The sequence below is a fragment of the Artemia franciscana genome, chromosome 5 (assembly GCF_032884065.1).
Source record: "Artemia franciscana chromosome 5, ASM3288406v1, whole genome shotgun sequence".
Taxonomy (NCBI): Eukaryota; Metazoa; Arthropoda; class Branchiopoda; order Anostraca; family Artemiidae; genus Artemia; species Artemia franciscana.
The window spans coordinates 31,112,029-31,128,230 of NC_088867.1; the positions used below are offsets into that span (position 1 = coordinate 31,112,029).

The 16,202-nt window shown below is 36.6% G+C and overlaps 1 protein-coding gene across 3 annotated transcripts in view; it reads right to left on the minus strand.

Moving 5' to 3' along the window:
• LOC136027257 (heat shock 70 kDa protein cognate 4-like) overlaps positions 1 to 16,202 on the minus strand; it is a 36,215-nt gene that overhangs the window by 5,779 nt on the left and 14,234 nt on the right. Inside the window, exons 1-5 of one of the 3 annotated variants that reach the window (XM_065704331.1) lie at positions 11,390 to 11,586; positions 8,456 to 8,661; positions 5,246 to 5,604; positions 3,169 to 3,539; positions 785 to 1,172 (exon numbers count right to left, since the gene is read on the minus strand). In XM_065704331.1, coding sequence (XP_065560403.1) covers positions 785 to 1,172; positions 3,169 to 3,539; positions 5,246 to 5,604; positions 8,456 to 8,660 — 1,323 coding nt within the window. In that variant the 5' untranslated portion in view covers position 8,661; positions 11,390 to 11,586. Of the gene's footprint in view, positions 1 to 784; positions 1,173 to 3,168; positions 3,540 to 5,245; positions 5,605 to 8,455; positions 8,662 to 11,326; positions 11,587 to 16,202 lie in introns of those variants that run through there. The other 2 variants (XM_065704330.1, XM_065704332.1) reach the window with 2 other exon arrangements.

Below are 16,202 nucleotides of genomic sequence, written 5' to 3' on the forward strand. Positions count from 1 at the left end.
ACATTCACCGGTGAACGTCGACATTCACAATAACATACAATAGATAGTTATCTTTTAAACAAAATTTACGGAAGTTGGGACTTCAATCTTCCCCCAATACAGCCCCATACTGTTGCTCAACGCTCCGATAAATGGGCCAAAGGAGGCAAACATTAACAGACTAAACGAAAAACTTAACTGGAAAGAGAATATGAAAGACTGAAGTAGGGCAATCCTAACTTCACGCTAATAGTGCTAAAAAGGTAGTGAAAACAAAAACAGAAAGACAAGTGAGAAAATAATCTAAAAGATGAGAACTGAACTTTCGGCTTTAAAAGCCAAGGTATAGTCCAACCACAAGGTGAAAAACTACCAGGGGCTTTGTTTATTTGCTAGGCCGCTTTTGCCACTATTTGCAACTAAACATGTGGGCGGTCTGTCAAGCTTTTACTTTAATTATATTTTTGATATTAGCCAATCTGGTTGCTGAAGATTATGCGCAATTTTCCATATTGCCTAAAACAAAATAGTGCGACTAAGGAGCCGAAAATCTGCCAATCCAAAGAATTGGAACGATCAAAGAAACCAATCGTAAGATAAAGTAAAAAGTTAGAATGTCGTTGGAGCTACGTCCACCAATGCTTGTCATTTTTCGTACGGTATTGTTTTTTTTCTTTTTTGAAAGTCAAAATTAAAATTAAGACTAATTAAAAATTATAATTGGCTGGATAGAATATTTACCCAAGGAAGAAAATTATGTCAATTCAAATAGAAATTTCAGAACAAAAATATTGGCTTCCCTCACCTGAATCAACACTCCAGGCTGATTGTCGGAGTAAGTGGTAAAAGTCTGAGTTTGTTTCGTTGGAATGGTCGTATTTCTTTTAATCAAAGGAGTCATCACTCCACCAGCTGTTTCTATACCAAGAGAAAGTGGTGCAACATCCAACAAAAGGAGGTCCTGAATGGCTTCAGACTTGTCACCGTGAAGAATGGCAGCTTGAACAGCTGCGCCATAAGCTACTGCTTCATCGGGGTTGATTGACTTGTTAAGCTCTTTGCCGTTAAAGAAGTCTTGTAAAAGTTTTTGAACTTTCGGGATACGTGTGGAACCTCCAACAAGAACTATTTCGTGAATGCTTCCTTTATCTAGCTTGGCGTCCCGGAGAGATTTTTCAACAGGTTCCATTGTGCTGCAAAATAAGACATTGTAAAATTCTTGAAAAAAAAAAAATTCTGGGGTAAATATATTTACTCACTGAATTAGGGGAAATTCACATGACAGCAAAGTACGACCACAATAACTGCAACATATCAATTCTAATCTCTCGTGTAATACCAAAAGCAATATTGAAAACTTAAAACTATCTTACTTTGACTGTCCAAATTCAAAAAAGTTTGATTTTGCAGTAGTTTCATTTCTAAGAAATAAATACAAAAGAACATCTGGCGATTTCAGAGGTTTGGATTGATGCAGTAGTGCATATTAAACATTTAGTGAAACTATACCAAAATTAAAAATTTTATAGGCGATGTTGATTTAGGAAAACACTAGCCTACTTGACTGTCCCAATTCTTCCATAAAATAAAAGCTAAAGTATTTTTCTAGATGAATCTCATCTGACTGTAAAATTCCGACCGTTTGAAAATTCCCGTCATTAGTTAGAAACTAAAAGCAAAAAACATAATTTTTCCTTTTTTCTCATAATGTCAAAAGTTTAGCCGAAAATGGCTTTTTGATACTTAGTTTTTTTTTTAAGTGTCCCAAATTACCTCATCGATCCTTAGCATTTGCAAGGTGACAAGTGTCCCTAGACTACTTAAAAAGAAGTAGTACTAAATTGTAAGTGAAATTTAGTTTTAAAGAACAAAAAAGATACTGCCATCTGTTTAAAGCATGAAACAAAATATTCTAGAATACGAAAAATTAAAAATAATCCCCCAAAACCTGGTTCCACAGGCATCAAATCAAAATAATTTTTAATTATTACTAGGAGTATAGTATATACAATTAGAAACCATAAACTTTAAAATACCGCAGGTCATCTGCTGAACATAAAATGGAAACAGAATAAAACATAATAGAAAACTTTTTGTATCTACTGTTAGCTGTGTATTCTTTCCATTAAATTAACACTAATTAACCATTATGATTTCGACAGAATTATGTGAACACATCTTTAAATTCAGATATTGTAATTGCAAGACAGGATTACAGGAACAATTTCTTGCGAGAATTAAAATTTGGTAGAGCCCTATTCACACGTGTGCTAATGTAATATCAATTTATAGCATTAATTTCTTTAAACCAATCAGGGCTGCAGACAAAAGCGGAAACGGAGCGTGGATTGCCCCAATATCGATGTCTAAGCATGTTGTGGATTGGACTTAACATCAACCAAAGCGTTTCATGGTTGGAGCAGTAGCTGCAACCTAGTAAAGAGCGGACCAAATCTAATAACGGCAAGTTGATAAAACATGTTTGAAAAAACTGGCAAATAAATACCATCTGGCAATGATTCAGGAATGGCAACTTATTTCGGTTAGTCTCAAAAGTACGTTTATTGCGAAACAAATTTATGGTGATTTCAAAAAAGAGCTTGGAACCCCTGGAAAATGGTGAGATCAAATTAAAAATTGCACAACTGAAATCAGCAGGGTCCAAAACCTTGCATATGGTAATTACAGTTCCCAGCCTTGAACAACTGGGAAAATCACTTTTTTGCATGCCCTGGCGTCCTTTTTTCTACCAAGGTTGGGGGGTTACCAGATCAGATGTTTAATGGCTCATTTGAACAAAAATCTAAAATTGTTTTGCCCTTTTGAAGTGACCAAAAAGATTGGAGGGCAGCTAACCCCTCTCCCAAAAAGGCTTACTTGCCCTAAAGTCATCCTATCACAATTCTGAGATAGCCATTTAGTGTTGGACTTTTACATCAGTATTTCATGAGTTCCAAGTCCTTATTGGGCATTTTTAAAATCATGGTTCTGTACCTTCTGCTGGTCATCTGGAGAAGTTGTCTCTGTTAAAGCTGACTTGCTGTAATCTTAACCAAGGCTGGTTTTTCCTACTACGCCAAAAAATCACGACTAACAGCCAAAATTTGAGGTTTTAAACTTGATATTTTTCTGGATAAAAAAATGGCTTCGCTTTCATAAAAACCCTCAATTTTTTTTTAAATTAATTACCTTCTAAACAGGTCAGCACAGAGCTCTTCAAAACGAGCACGAGTAATGGATGTATAGAAGTCAACACCTTCATGCAGCGAATCGATTTCGATACTAGCCTGGGTTGAGCTCGACAAGGTTCTCTTCGCTCTTTCACAAGCAGTTCTTAGTCGTCGTAATGCTCTTGCATTGGTTGACAGATCCTTTTTATACTTTCTCTTAAATTCTTGCACGAAGTGGTTGACCATTCTATTATCGAAGTCCTCTCCACCCAAATGTGTATCACCAGCTGTGGATTTCACCTCAAAAATACCTTCTTCAATTGTAAGAATGCTCACGTCAAAAGTACCACCACCGAGGTCAAAAATCAGGACATTTTTCTCTTTGCCAACCTGAAAGACGACATATTTACTAATAGTAATTAACTGATGATCCGGTACATAAATCCGCCATAAGTGGAGAAAATAAATTAAACCAGCAACAGAATATCAATCACGTCAGTTGAAGGGGGCATGTACTTCCCCCTCCAGATTTTGAAAAAACTTGGTATTTTCACTGAAAAGCCCTTTTAGGTATTTTCCTCGGAATGCCCTTTTTTGGCATTTTCATTGGAAAAACTGACTTTCCCATAGATAGTGAAAAAATACTTTACTCCCTTCCCCGTAAAGTGACACCCCTGAAAAGACATTATATACACCAAAAATGAGTAAACCAACTGTCCGATGATATGACTCCAGTTTGTCATGAAATATCACATGCTTACTTTTAATATCTGATGCCTTCTACTTAATGGCGAGCTTCAATTCCGTGTCGATAACGATAGATTAAGCAAGACCATCAGATGCCGAAAATAATACGACCTGAGGACCTAACTGAAGAAACAAACTGATAAAGACAGCATGATCACAGAAAGCTAAAACATTTTTACAGAACTAGTCAAATATATTCGCGTCAATGGGCGACTCTTTTTTTATTCTCAACATCATTTTTCCTTGTCCAATATTTTAAATCAAATTTTCCTGGTGGAGTAAAGCAAAATTGAAACAAAAATAATAATTGTTACTCTGCAGTTTAACCAACATATCTACAAAATTATCTCAAATAAACTAATTCATATTTTCCTATATTTGCAAGATTTTGAAAATCTAGCACTTTAATGAAAACACGAACTGCACTCGAATAACAGGCAATTCTTTCAAAAGTAGAAGAGTCCTTGACTAGCATATAGAAATAAAAGACTAATTCATGAGGCTCTTCACTGAATAGCCGTCATATCAGCGAGGACATAATTTTTTGCTACTTCTCAAAGCCTTTTTCAATGAATTTTTTTTCCTGTTTTAATTTCCTTAAATGCACACAAACCCTACCAAAAGATCTGTCAAACGTAGGCGAAAAAATAAAGTCTTAACACTTACTGTTAAACTAGGCATTGAACACGTTTTCTTCTTACCTCTATCAAAATTGAACAAAATATATGTAGCTTGTCAAGTTGAAAGTATTGAGGTGTATAGTATCAGGAAAACTTGCACAAAAAGCACCGCTTAATTTGTTTGCACTTCCGAATTCCTTAAAACAGACCCATTACAATTCTGTGGGCTACTCAACTTCTTAAAAAATAGTAATTTTGCTTTCTATGGCTACGAGACTAATCCTATCATGTACATACACAAAAGGGGCGAGGGGATGATTTTTGAAAGTAGCAAAAAGCAGGTATAATCTATGAGAACCACTAAAGAAAAAAATTCGGTCCTTGAACGAATGTATCTCACTTATTCATACAATCTTTCTATTCTATATTAAGGAAAGTAATAGAGCCAAGTGGACATAACTATGTAATTAAATTAAATGGCAACTCCCAAAAACTTCAGTTTCTTTCAACTAGCTTAATTGCTTCTTTTGATGTTAAAAGAAAATATAGCCAGAAAGAAATCTTGATATTACCAGAGAAACAAGACCAGTTGACATTATAGCCTGATTTTTTGAAATTATGACTAATATTTTTTTAATATTAAGTGCATCCTTCATTAATGTCACTTTCGAAAGAGTACAATGTACACTAAGATTAAACAGAAGTTTCAAAAATACTTTGAATTATCACCTTTTTATCCAAACCGTAGGCGATTGCAGCGGCAGTTGGCTCATTAATTATGCGAAGAACGTTCAAACCAGAAATTGTGCCAGCATCCTTTGTAGCTTGCCTTTGAGAATCGTTGAAATATGCAGGCACAGTAACAACAGCGTCAGTAACGGTTTTCCCAATAAAAGCTTCAGCAGTTTCCTTCATCTTGGAGAGTACCATTGAAGAGATTTCTTCAGGGAAAAACGTTTTCGTTTCACCTTTGTAGTCAACTTGAATTTTCGGCTTGCCACCATCACTGACGACCTTGAAAGGCCAATGTTTCATATCTGACTGAACTGTAGAATCTTCGAACTTTCGGCCAATTAGTCTTTTGGCATCTAAAAAAAAAGTCAAAATATCGAATAAACAGAAAATGACAAATACATTGAATACACCTTATGGGGAAAAGGGAAAGGGAAGGTACCAAATTGCAGTACGTTAATTCAAAGAAACGAAAGGGTGGTTGCGTTTCAAGCGTTTATTGTACATCTGGAACATAAATTTAGCTTTAACATATCGATGGCAGTGTATTGATATATTACTAAACTACAATGGTAGGTGAACACGCATACAAGGGATATGGTACAGCTGTTATGTAGCGATACCCTAACTTGATTTTTCGACATATCAGACCAAGTATTGACAAAATATCAAACAAACTGTGAAGTTACGACTTTTCAGATGTAGCTCAGGCCGCTTAAAGTTGACACCAGGTTCAAACAGGGCTTTCAGTCAGTGATTTATCCCTTGTCACTGATTTTCTTGGCTTTCCGTGATGTTTTTTCCCAGTAAGACAAATAAATTTTCAGGTACAACCCAAATATCTAAGGAGTTCGTTTCCTTTAAGTAGTAATATAGTATTTTTAATGTCCGTTTTAAAATTAATGGAAAACAAGAGCGGTCTGTGGTCCAAATCCTAACAAGATTTCTTCACTTTGAACTTGTCTACAAAATAATCATGAAATGTCTTTCAGATAAAAAACGATAGTCAATCATTGAACTGAGCTAATTGTGCAGAAGTGATGCCAAATTAAACGAAAAAAATAAATAAAACAAACTAAAAATGCTTTACTTTTATACTGTTAAAAGCGTCCTTAAAAGGTTTACTAGCGTCAGACCAAAACTCATATTTGTTGTCTTCAGTAAGGCACTAGTTTTCTGTAATCTTACAAACAGGGAAATATCACCAGCTGGTTTATTTGCATTAATTTTAATGATATATGTTACATAGGTGGTAAACTAATAATTTTCGTTTGTTTTAAGTTTCAACTTTGCTCTTTACTTCTTCCTCGTACAAACTTTGTTTTCTAAATTAATATAAATTAATATTAAATTGATAATAAGTTCACTTCTGCTGTTGCTCAACCTACACCTCTGAGTCGGCCAAAGGCCAAATAGTGCTTGTCTCATAAGCTTCATATGTAACTGATGTAACTGAGCACTTATGCAAAGCTTGGAAGAGGGATACGAGTGGGAATTTCATAGCATTGCTCCCGACTGGATTGGTTCAAAAAATGGCCTAGGCCCCAAAGCTGGAGAAATATGCAGCATCCCTGGGGACTAAATCAGCACAACAGCGAGCCAAGTCATTTACTCGGAGCAAAAGCATGCGAAGTCCATGCTGTCGAACTCCCCAAATAATGTGACTGGCTTTGATTAGGACCTGAGTAAACAAAACGAGGTAAGCCGACTTTCTGAAAACAGTTAACTCAGCATAAAAGGTCGAAGATACAGGACTTCACGAATCGACTGGGTGCAAAAATCATTCATTTTTTGGCACAAGAAGAAGTCACTCGAAATTTTGATTGCGTACTCAAAGTTTTAAAGGGACCTAGGTGTAATTCTGAGCTTGGATCTCAAACCAGAAAAGCATATCGGCCTGGTTGGGCGTAAAGCGTCGAATACTCTCTGGCTACTCAGTCACTCCCTACGATACCTTGACATTCACTCAAAGATCTCAGCATACACAAGCTACGTCAGGCCACAGCTTGAATACGCCACTGTCATCTGGTCGCCATATCTCAAAAAGGATATTGACAGAATAGAGAGAGTCCAGAAACGCTTTGTAAAAGGACTTCAAGGATTCAAAAACCTTCCGTATGACGAAGCTCTTAGAAGGCTCACTCTCCATAAACTTGAGACAAGAACGATCTTAGACTTAAAACCCTCTTCAAGATAGTTCATGAGAATTTTGGGAACGTAAATAGACGAGCTTGTTCGAATAACTCCCCAAAAGCAACACAAGATCGCACAGTCTGCAATTGGAGCCCGTGAAGATGAAGATTGCAAGATCTAATTCTTACCATCATTCGTTCACACCCCGGTTCATCAGGATCTGGAACAAACTACCATTCCCAGTCAAAAAGATGAAATCACTGGAAGCCCTCTCCAATAGCCTAACATAAACATACCATATCTCGAGACTTTAACGTAGGACGACTTTAAATGGCCATCGTGCCGCAGCCGAACCGCTCTTCGCCCTGCCATAACATTTTTCTTTTAAAAAGGTGTCAGTTGTATAGAAATTTTGTATTGAGAAGCGTGAGGAATAAAGTTATTTATTCATTTAAAGTAAAGGCGACATTAACATCTAAAGCCAGCAGAAATTAAAATTTAAAATCCAGACAACTAAAAAACAAACATTATCGCAAACAAAGATTTGGGCTGCCACCCTCCTCATAGAGCTCCTAACACAAGATTTGCACCTTGCCGAAAGCAATATTTAATTTTTAACGGAATGCACTTTGTTCACCCAAAACCCTAACTCCTTTGATTCATGTCCAACTTAAATATTTCGTTGTCTGTAGACACACGCGGCAATTATCAGACTTGGTTTCAACTATTGACATAGATTCCCTCTCCGAGATCAATGCATTCTGGTGTCTACCAAGACACCAGAATTGGTTCCATGGGTTTCCGTACACAGCAAGTACAGTCCTAATATAACCTTATATAACCCATAAGCCCTAATATAACCTTGTAACCATAGCTGTTTTACTTCACTGGTTTAGGTCGTTTCGCGCATTATTATTGCAGTGAAGCATTGACCCAAACAGTTGAAAAGAATTGACCCAAAAGAAAGTTCAGCTGCTAAGTTAGAAAAACTTGACGAATTGCCGGCTCTGTCCTTACTAAAACTTTTGGAATTCAAAGCAGAACCTTACAAAAGTTACAGATTCAAGAACTTACCAAAAACTGTGTTTTGGGGATTCATAGCAACTTGGTTTTTAGCAGCGTCTCCAATTAGTCGCTCAGTATCGGTGAATGCCACATAAGATGGTGTCGTTCGATTGCCTTGATCATTGGCAATAATTTCAACTTTACCATGTTGGAATACACCAACACATGAGTAAGTAGTTCCCAGATCGATACCAATTGCAGGTGCTTTTGCCATCCTTGTAAAAGAAAATGGTAATTAGGTTTATTTGATGACAAAAATAAATGCAAGGCACCATTAGATAATCACGGCAAACCTGATGAGTTTGAAGATGGACAATGTCAAAACTATTTCAATGTATTCTTTTGCTGTTTTTGTTTTTTTTTGTTTGCCAGAAGACATTATAAGTTTTACACTTTTACAAAATTATGTCCTTGTTTCAATACATTTGGTTCTCTACTGTGGTAGGCAGAGCCCTTAGCGTATCCTGTGGGCACCCTTGCAAAGTATTATTAAGAGTAGTTTAAGGCCCATAAAATACTTAACTTATCTCGATTCACTCACAGCTTGATAAGAACAAGCCCAAGGGATAACAACGTTTTAGGAGAAATATAACATACAAATTATCTGATTTCCTTTAAAAGGCTACATAAAAACACCATGTCTGTCTTGTAAGAAATGACAAAATGACCTACACAACATGGAAAATTTGTCGATTTTTCTACTCATTTTCTGACTACGATTAATTTTTTCTGAAGAGACATAAACCAGGATTGAAATTTGGAATAGAGAGGTTCACAACCAAAGCTAATCAGTTTTATTTTCATCTGTTTGGCAAGATTCTATGAGAAGGCAGTATATTTTTTATCGAGTGTATACAATTACCTAGGGGGGAGCAGGGAGATGTTTGCAACAAGACGCGTCTAAGCGGCAAAAAAATGCCAGTCACGAACAATCAATAGAAAACAAAGCTGGCTTATGTGGGAGGCTATGCAAAGGCAAATTAACTTTCTCCACAAGTTTAGAAACAAACTTCGCTACTAAAGGGATGAAACCAGTTACTAATAATGTGATGAATAATTTTCTCAGTTGTACTGTTGTAACTCAACCAAACAACCAAATTTTGCTTGCGTTTTTGACACTTCATCCCTGGTCCCCTCTAATGGTCTCATCCCTGAGCTCTAAAAAACAAGAGCTAAGAGCTCATATGGCACTTGTGACTAGGCCAGAAGAGCCAGGAGTCATATGGTATGAGCTCTAAAATAATTCTAAGAATCAATAGGTTGATTTAAAAGGAAAATCAGAGGCTTAATGTCAGTCGGGATTTAAAATAAGAGCTCGTGAGTCATGATGTTCTTCTAAATATCAAAATTCATTAAGATCCGATCAACCACTCCGATACCTCAATTTTTCTAATTTTTCTTCTCCCTTCAACCCCCCAGACGGTCGAATCAGGGAAAACGACTTCATCAAGTTGATTTGTGCAGCTCCCTAACATGCCTACGAATTTTCATGGTCCTAGCACATCCAGAGGCACCAAACTCGCCAAAGCACTGAACCCCACCCCATAACTCCCCCAATGAGAGCAAAACTAGTACGGTTACGTCAATCACGTATCTACGACATTTGCTTATTCTGCCCACCAAGCTTCATCCCGATTCCTCCACTCTAAGCGTTTTCCAAGATTTCCGATTTCCCCCTCCAACTCCCCCCCCCAATGTCAACAGATCTGGTCGGGATTTAAAATAAAGAGATTTGAGACACGATATGCTTCTATCTCATTGAAATCCAATTAAGTTAAAAATACCTCATTTTTTCTAATTTTTCAGAATTAACCCTCCCCCGCTCCAACTACCACCAAAGAGAGCGGATCCACTCCGGTTATGTCCATCACGTATCTAGGACTTGTGCTTATTATTTTCACCAAGTTCTACCCCGATCCCTCCACTAAGCATTTTCCAAGATTTTAAGTTCCCCCCAACCCCCCCAATGTCACCAGATCCGGTCGGGATTTAAAATAAGGGCTCTTGAGACGCGATATCATTCCAAACATCAGATTTCATTGCGATCTGATCACCCGTTTGTGTTAAGTTAAAAATACCTCATTTTTCTAATTTTTTCGATTTAACCATCCCCCACTCACCCCGGAGGGTTGAAATAGAGAAATAACAAATTTCGGTAAAATTCTAGTTAATTGACTTCTTGCTATCTTGGAAAGGGTTTAGGTTAGGTAAATCCAACTTTCAGGAATGGGCCTACAGGCTAAAGTATGTCCCGGGAAGGTATTTTCAAGTAATTACCTCCACTCCTCCCTCTAGAGGGTCCTGAAATATGCCTATTTCATTTATAAATTTTTCAAAATTTAGGAAATGTATTTGCATATCTTTAAAACCTTATAAAATGGAATTGAGTAAAGTTATGAAGCTGAAAACAATTTGTTGTACTTCAATTAAGCAGAAGACCTAATTTGCAAGGTTTCACTTTTATAACACACATATTTTCAAAGGTCATCAAAGGTCAGGGCCCTCTAGAGGGAGAAGGGGTGGAGGTAGTTGCTTCAAAATACCTTCCCGGACATACTTTAGTCTGTAGACTCATCCCTGAAAGTTTCATTTTCCTAGCCTAACCCCTTTTTGAGATAGCAAGAAGTCAATTAACTAGAATTTTACCTATGCTTTAGCCTATAGACCCATCCCTGAAAGTTCATTTTCCGAACCTAACCCCTTTCTGAGATAGCAAGAAGTCACTCAACTATAATTTTACCAAGGTAAGAAAGGATAGATTATGATAAAATTGAATTTATGACGGAAGCAAATGTCATTTGGATTCAGGAAGAAATTCTAGTTCCACAGATAAGTTTTTTGCTTAGCTATCTGAATAGTCCGTATAGGCAATTTACTTACTTGAGAGGGTCTGTTTAACAAATAGTAGAGATAATACGAACTCTGCCTTCACTATACACTTACTTAAATTTGTTTTCGAAATATTCTTCAGAGTAGCCTCACAAATACTTCTTCTCACAAATTCTTCTATCAAATTGCAGGTAACTTTGCAAATGAATTCTCAAAAACTTGGCTAATGTCTGAGAATAAAATCTCTTCGTTGAAGAAACGTTTGATATTGTAGAAGGTTCTAGACTCTGCGTCATCTATTGCGAAACTAGTTTTTCAACTGTTTCCTATTGCGTTTCTGAGAACGGATTGATTTACAGAATTTTTAAATTTACATTGATAAGCTTATTGCAATTGATTCTTGAAATTTTTGGCATTGGATAGGGAAGTGCCATATGGAATATGTTCAAAAGCGTTTATCAAAACCTTTTAACTTAATCAATTACTCAAAATGATTGCAATTTAAGCGTTTGCTCATTTGTCCGTACTGGCTAAGTGGTTGACACACTGGGTTGAATGCTTTGTCTGAGGGGCACCGGTTGGATTCCTGCCGTGACCGGTTATTTGGCTCGGGACGGGTTTGACCCTCCATCCCCAAAATTTGTCCGACTCGTAATAAAGTAACAAAAATGCTTATCAACAAATTGTTGAAGCTTTTTGAATTTTTCACTCCTTCCTCCGCCGAAAAAAACTGTGGATACGCCCTTGCTGAAACCCCCCTAAAAGACATCACAGAAAAGCAAAAAGTAAACAAAAGTAAAAAGTTGATGAAAGCCCTTAATAGGAAACTTACAACCCCTTGAGCATCATCACGTTTTTGCATTAGTAGTACTGATACGTCCTTTTTTTTTTTTTTTTTTTTGGGGGGGGAGTATAATCAGCCGGAGGGTACTCTTCCTGTACATGACCCGTCAAAACATTGTCATGCCTCATCGGTTGGGAATCAGGGGCCTAAAACTATAGACAAGGTAGCATGTTATTTTTTGGGGGCCATATTAACAGCTTAACTTGGAATTTGCCATAGAAATGATTATTAAATTATGAAAGAGCATAAAAAAGGCATCAAGTGATTTATTCACTTTCTTCCTATAAATTTACCGGAATTCCTCCTTTTACGAATAAAAAATTCTCGATATATCAATCTGTCAGTATAAGCTAACAATAATTTTGTTAATTTAAAGTCTTTAATTTTTTTTTTGCAAGCAGTTCGTTGTGATGCTCAAAATGCGTTCTTAGAGCATAGCTATTACGTTTATTCCATAATATTGGTCAACGAGATTAAAGGGAGGAAGAAAGCTATTTGATCAAGCATATGCCGACACTTTATTTTTATTAATTACTTGGACCAATATTTTGGCATAACTGCGGCACTACATGCAACTATTTGATGATCTTAGTTCACTTGCCCAACAAATTGGAAACGGAGAGCCAGTTTTCCCGGATAGGGGACCCAATTTTCCCCATAGGGGGATTGTAAACCAAACTTGAAATCGAAATTGTGAAGATAATGTATGAATAGCCATTGCACAAGAAATTGTTCCGGAAAAGAGGAAACCCCTCACTCAAAAATCTTAATGTACCATCGAATTCACCATGTGAGACAAATGATATATTTGAGCCCTGTATTTAAAAGCCCAGTATTTAATCTTGCATTTTGTTTCCCCCGAGAAACTTGTCCACGGACATGCTCATTTATCATTATTTTGTTTTGCAGTTGGTTGATTGCACCCGGACAGGGGTCGTGGGAATGTAGGCTATGTCTACATTTTTTTTTTATTTAAAAACAAGTATTTTAATTAAACATTTAAAAACAAGGATTGACATTAAAACGAAAGGAAATTATTCCGTTTATGAGAGGGTAGCTCTCTCCATTAAACAACCGCTCTTTACAGTAAATTTTTTTTGTCCCCAATGCTTCGATGACAACTGCTCAAGCGCAAGAGTAATTTGAATGAGATAAGAAGTATTTTGAAATAGGTTACTGACATGCATTTGATTTAAAGAATACAAGTTTCAGTTCAAATATATTAAAAGACACTCGGTAAATACATAGCTTCCAATTACCCATTAACTACGCTTGTTGCGTAGTTAATAAATCATCCAGCATAACCCTATAAAAACTTAGCTTAAAAAGCGGGGGGGAGGCTAAGGAGGGGGAATCCCCCCTTAGTAGGGAACATAAGGAATAATTTCGGTTCGTTTTAAGTTTTAATGTTGCTGCTTACTTCCATTCGACAAAACTTGCTTTTTTCCATTTAATATTAAGTTAAAAACACAGTTTCTTCACGATAAGTAAAAGTCAATTTTTTTTTCGTGTTGCCTTTCCTCTCGAGCCCTCAGCTGATTTTCAGTCAAGAGCTATGAATTTTCATTTCACTCAACGGCTTTCTTTTTCATTGTGAAACTAAAAACTAAATAAAACTAAAATAAATAAAACTCCTCAAAGTTCACTGAAAAATATCTTCGTATAAACAAATGTTGCAATTAATCTAGTGAGATTCAATGCTTTAGCGTTGCCTACATTAGCGGTGTTGGCCCCCATAATCTGGGGGGGGGCAAGGTATACTATAGGAGTTTAAAAATATAAAATAAAAAGAAATTAATGTCAGATGTCAGAAAACCGTGGGGAGGGACAGCTACCTCTCTAACCCAGGCCTAGAACCGCCACTGGTTGCCAATAGTAAAGAGCCATAAGGCTTTTCAATGCATTGTGTGTTATTCTTTTTTCCCAGAGCCACTTCATATGGAGGGAAGACCGTAGAAACTTTGGAGAGGACTCATTCGGTTCGAAGTCGGAAACTCTAGTTCCTTTTTTAAATTACTACAATGATTTAATGGCAACCAGTCGCCCTCCCACGCCCTTTTTGGCTCCCTTCCCCGCAAAGACATCTGGTCAAAATTTTGAAATAGTCTTTTTGTTCAAAATTGTCTAAAGGTCAAATAACTATGCCTCCGAGGATTACATAGCCCCCACAGCCCCTGAGTTAAGGGTTGTAAGCTATCCCTGTTGCCCCTTGCTTACATGTAATTTTTATTACTATATTTGGAAAAGGGGAAATGTTTGAGTCGGGATCTATAAAACATTTTAAGATATTAAGCTGAAACTCTCAGGAGATGTTAGACAGGATGTCCAACAAAATCAAAACACTTTATTTGTATGCTGGTTGTGAAAAGAACGTTTCAGCAAAATCTAAGGAACGAATGTGGGTATTAAGTTGTCAATTTCAGGGCATATTGAGGGAAATGTTGAGTGATTGGAGGGCAACCGACCCCCTTGTCCTTTTTAGATCCCTTCCCTTTTCAACACTGATTGAAACCTTGAAAAAAACCCTTTTTGTTCAAAATAGTCAAAAGATCTAATAACTCTGCATCTGCGAATGCAATGCCCCCACAGCCCGTGTGGCAAAAGTAGTGATTGGAGCAATACTCTGGGACTAAGACCCCGAGACTTTAAATATTGCCTATATTTGGGTCATTGACTTACTTACATATCCTACTTCATTGAATCGTTAGCATAATCCAGCCGGCATCTCATTTGCATCATTATTACTGTCTTGGCATGATGAGCAAGATAAAATAAATCGTTTGATTTGATTCTAAATTGAACTAATAGAATTATATGATATAGTATCGAACTTTGCTTGACAGCATCTAAAATATAGGCATGGTGTAACCGCTTGTATCATCATGGGGATGAGTGCTCATATCAGCACCTTTTATAGAGGGTAAATATGGTCATCCATATCCAACCTCCAAGGAGCCCCAAATACCCTTCTGCCAACTTTTTCACCTCCCCCTTTTTGGACTTAAAATTTCTTGGACTTAGATTTTTTGGACTTGAGTTTTTTTGGGACTTAATTTTTTTTTTTTGGGACTTGGAATTTTTTGGACTGGTGTACATGGTTTTATGGATTTGTTTTATGCGGCTGCCTTCGTGGTATTCTTTGGCTGGTCATCGACACTAACTAGTTTATTGTATGTTTTAAATTAGTGTTGGAATAATAAACACTCATCATATTAATACAAAAACAGTGAAGATCAAATGTTCCAAGAAAGTACGTGCAGATGATATAGTTATCTTTGCGTTGAATGCTGATAAAGAAAAATATTTGAACTATGAAACAAGTGATAACACTATTGGAAATGTATGCGTGCGTTGTCATGACAGTGAGAAATTAAATTTCTTTGGAGTATCGAAAAGATTCAAAATTATTGTTGGTGGACATGTCAGAGTAGTATTTCCAGAGAAGTTAGTGCTCAAAGAGAATGCAAACCTGAAACTAGTAGTTGACGATGAGGGTCAACTTCTTGCTACTGTTGGCAGTGACACACTACCTGTTGATAGACCATATCACTATCTTTCTGGTATTAGTATTTATTAAAGAAACCAAAGGAATAGCAAAGCGAAAACAAAGGCCCACTGTTGCACTAATGTCATAATGTATATTTTGTCTATGTGCCAATTCCACAAACTATGTAAAAACGATGTGGTAATAGGCAGTGAAATCGAAAGCCGAATAAAAAGAGCATTGACAGACAATACAAAAAGGGGTATAAAGATGAATTGATGAAAAACAAAGTGCATGTGAACATTATTACTACCATTGATCGTATACCTATAGATATAGTCAATAACCCCATTAATACGAATGATGAAATGTGGGATGCGATTATAGCTGAAACAATGTCAAAACTTGTGTATGACCCGAAAATGGAATAAGTACCTTGTCAAGAAAAAACATAATGAAGTATTTTATGGGATGACTTCACAGCATTCATTTTTATGATGATATTCTCAATGTCTTTATTTCAATAAAAAAATTTATACATTACTTTGTTATGTTTCCATTATTCTTACAGTACGCTAGCTAGTAGAACGTTTAGAATG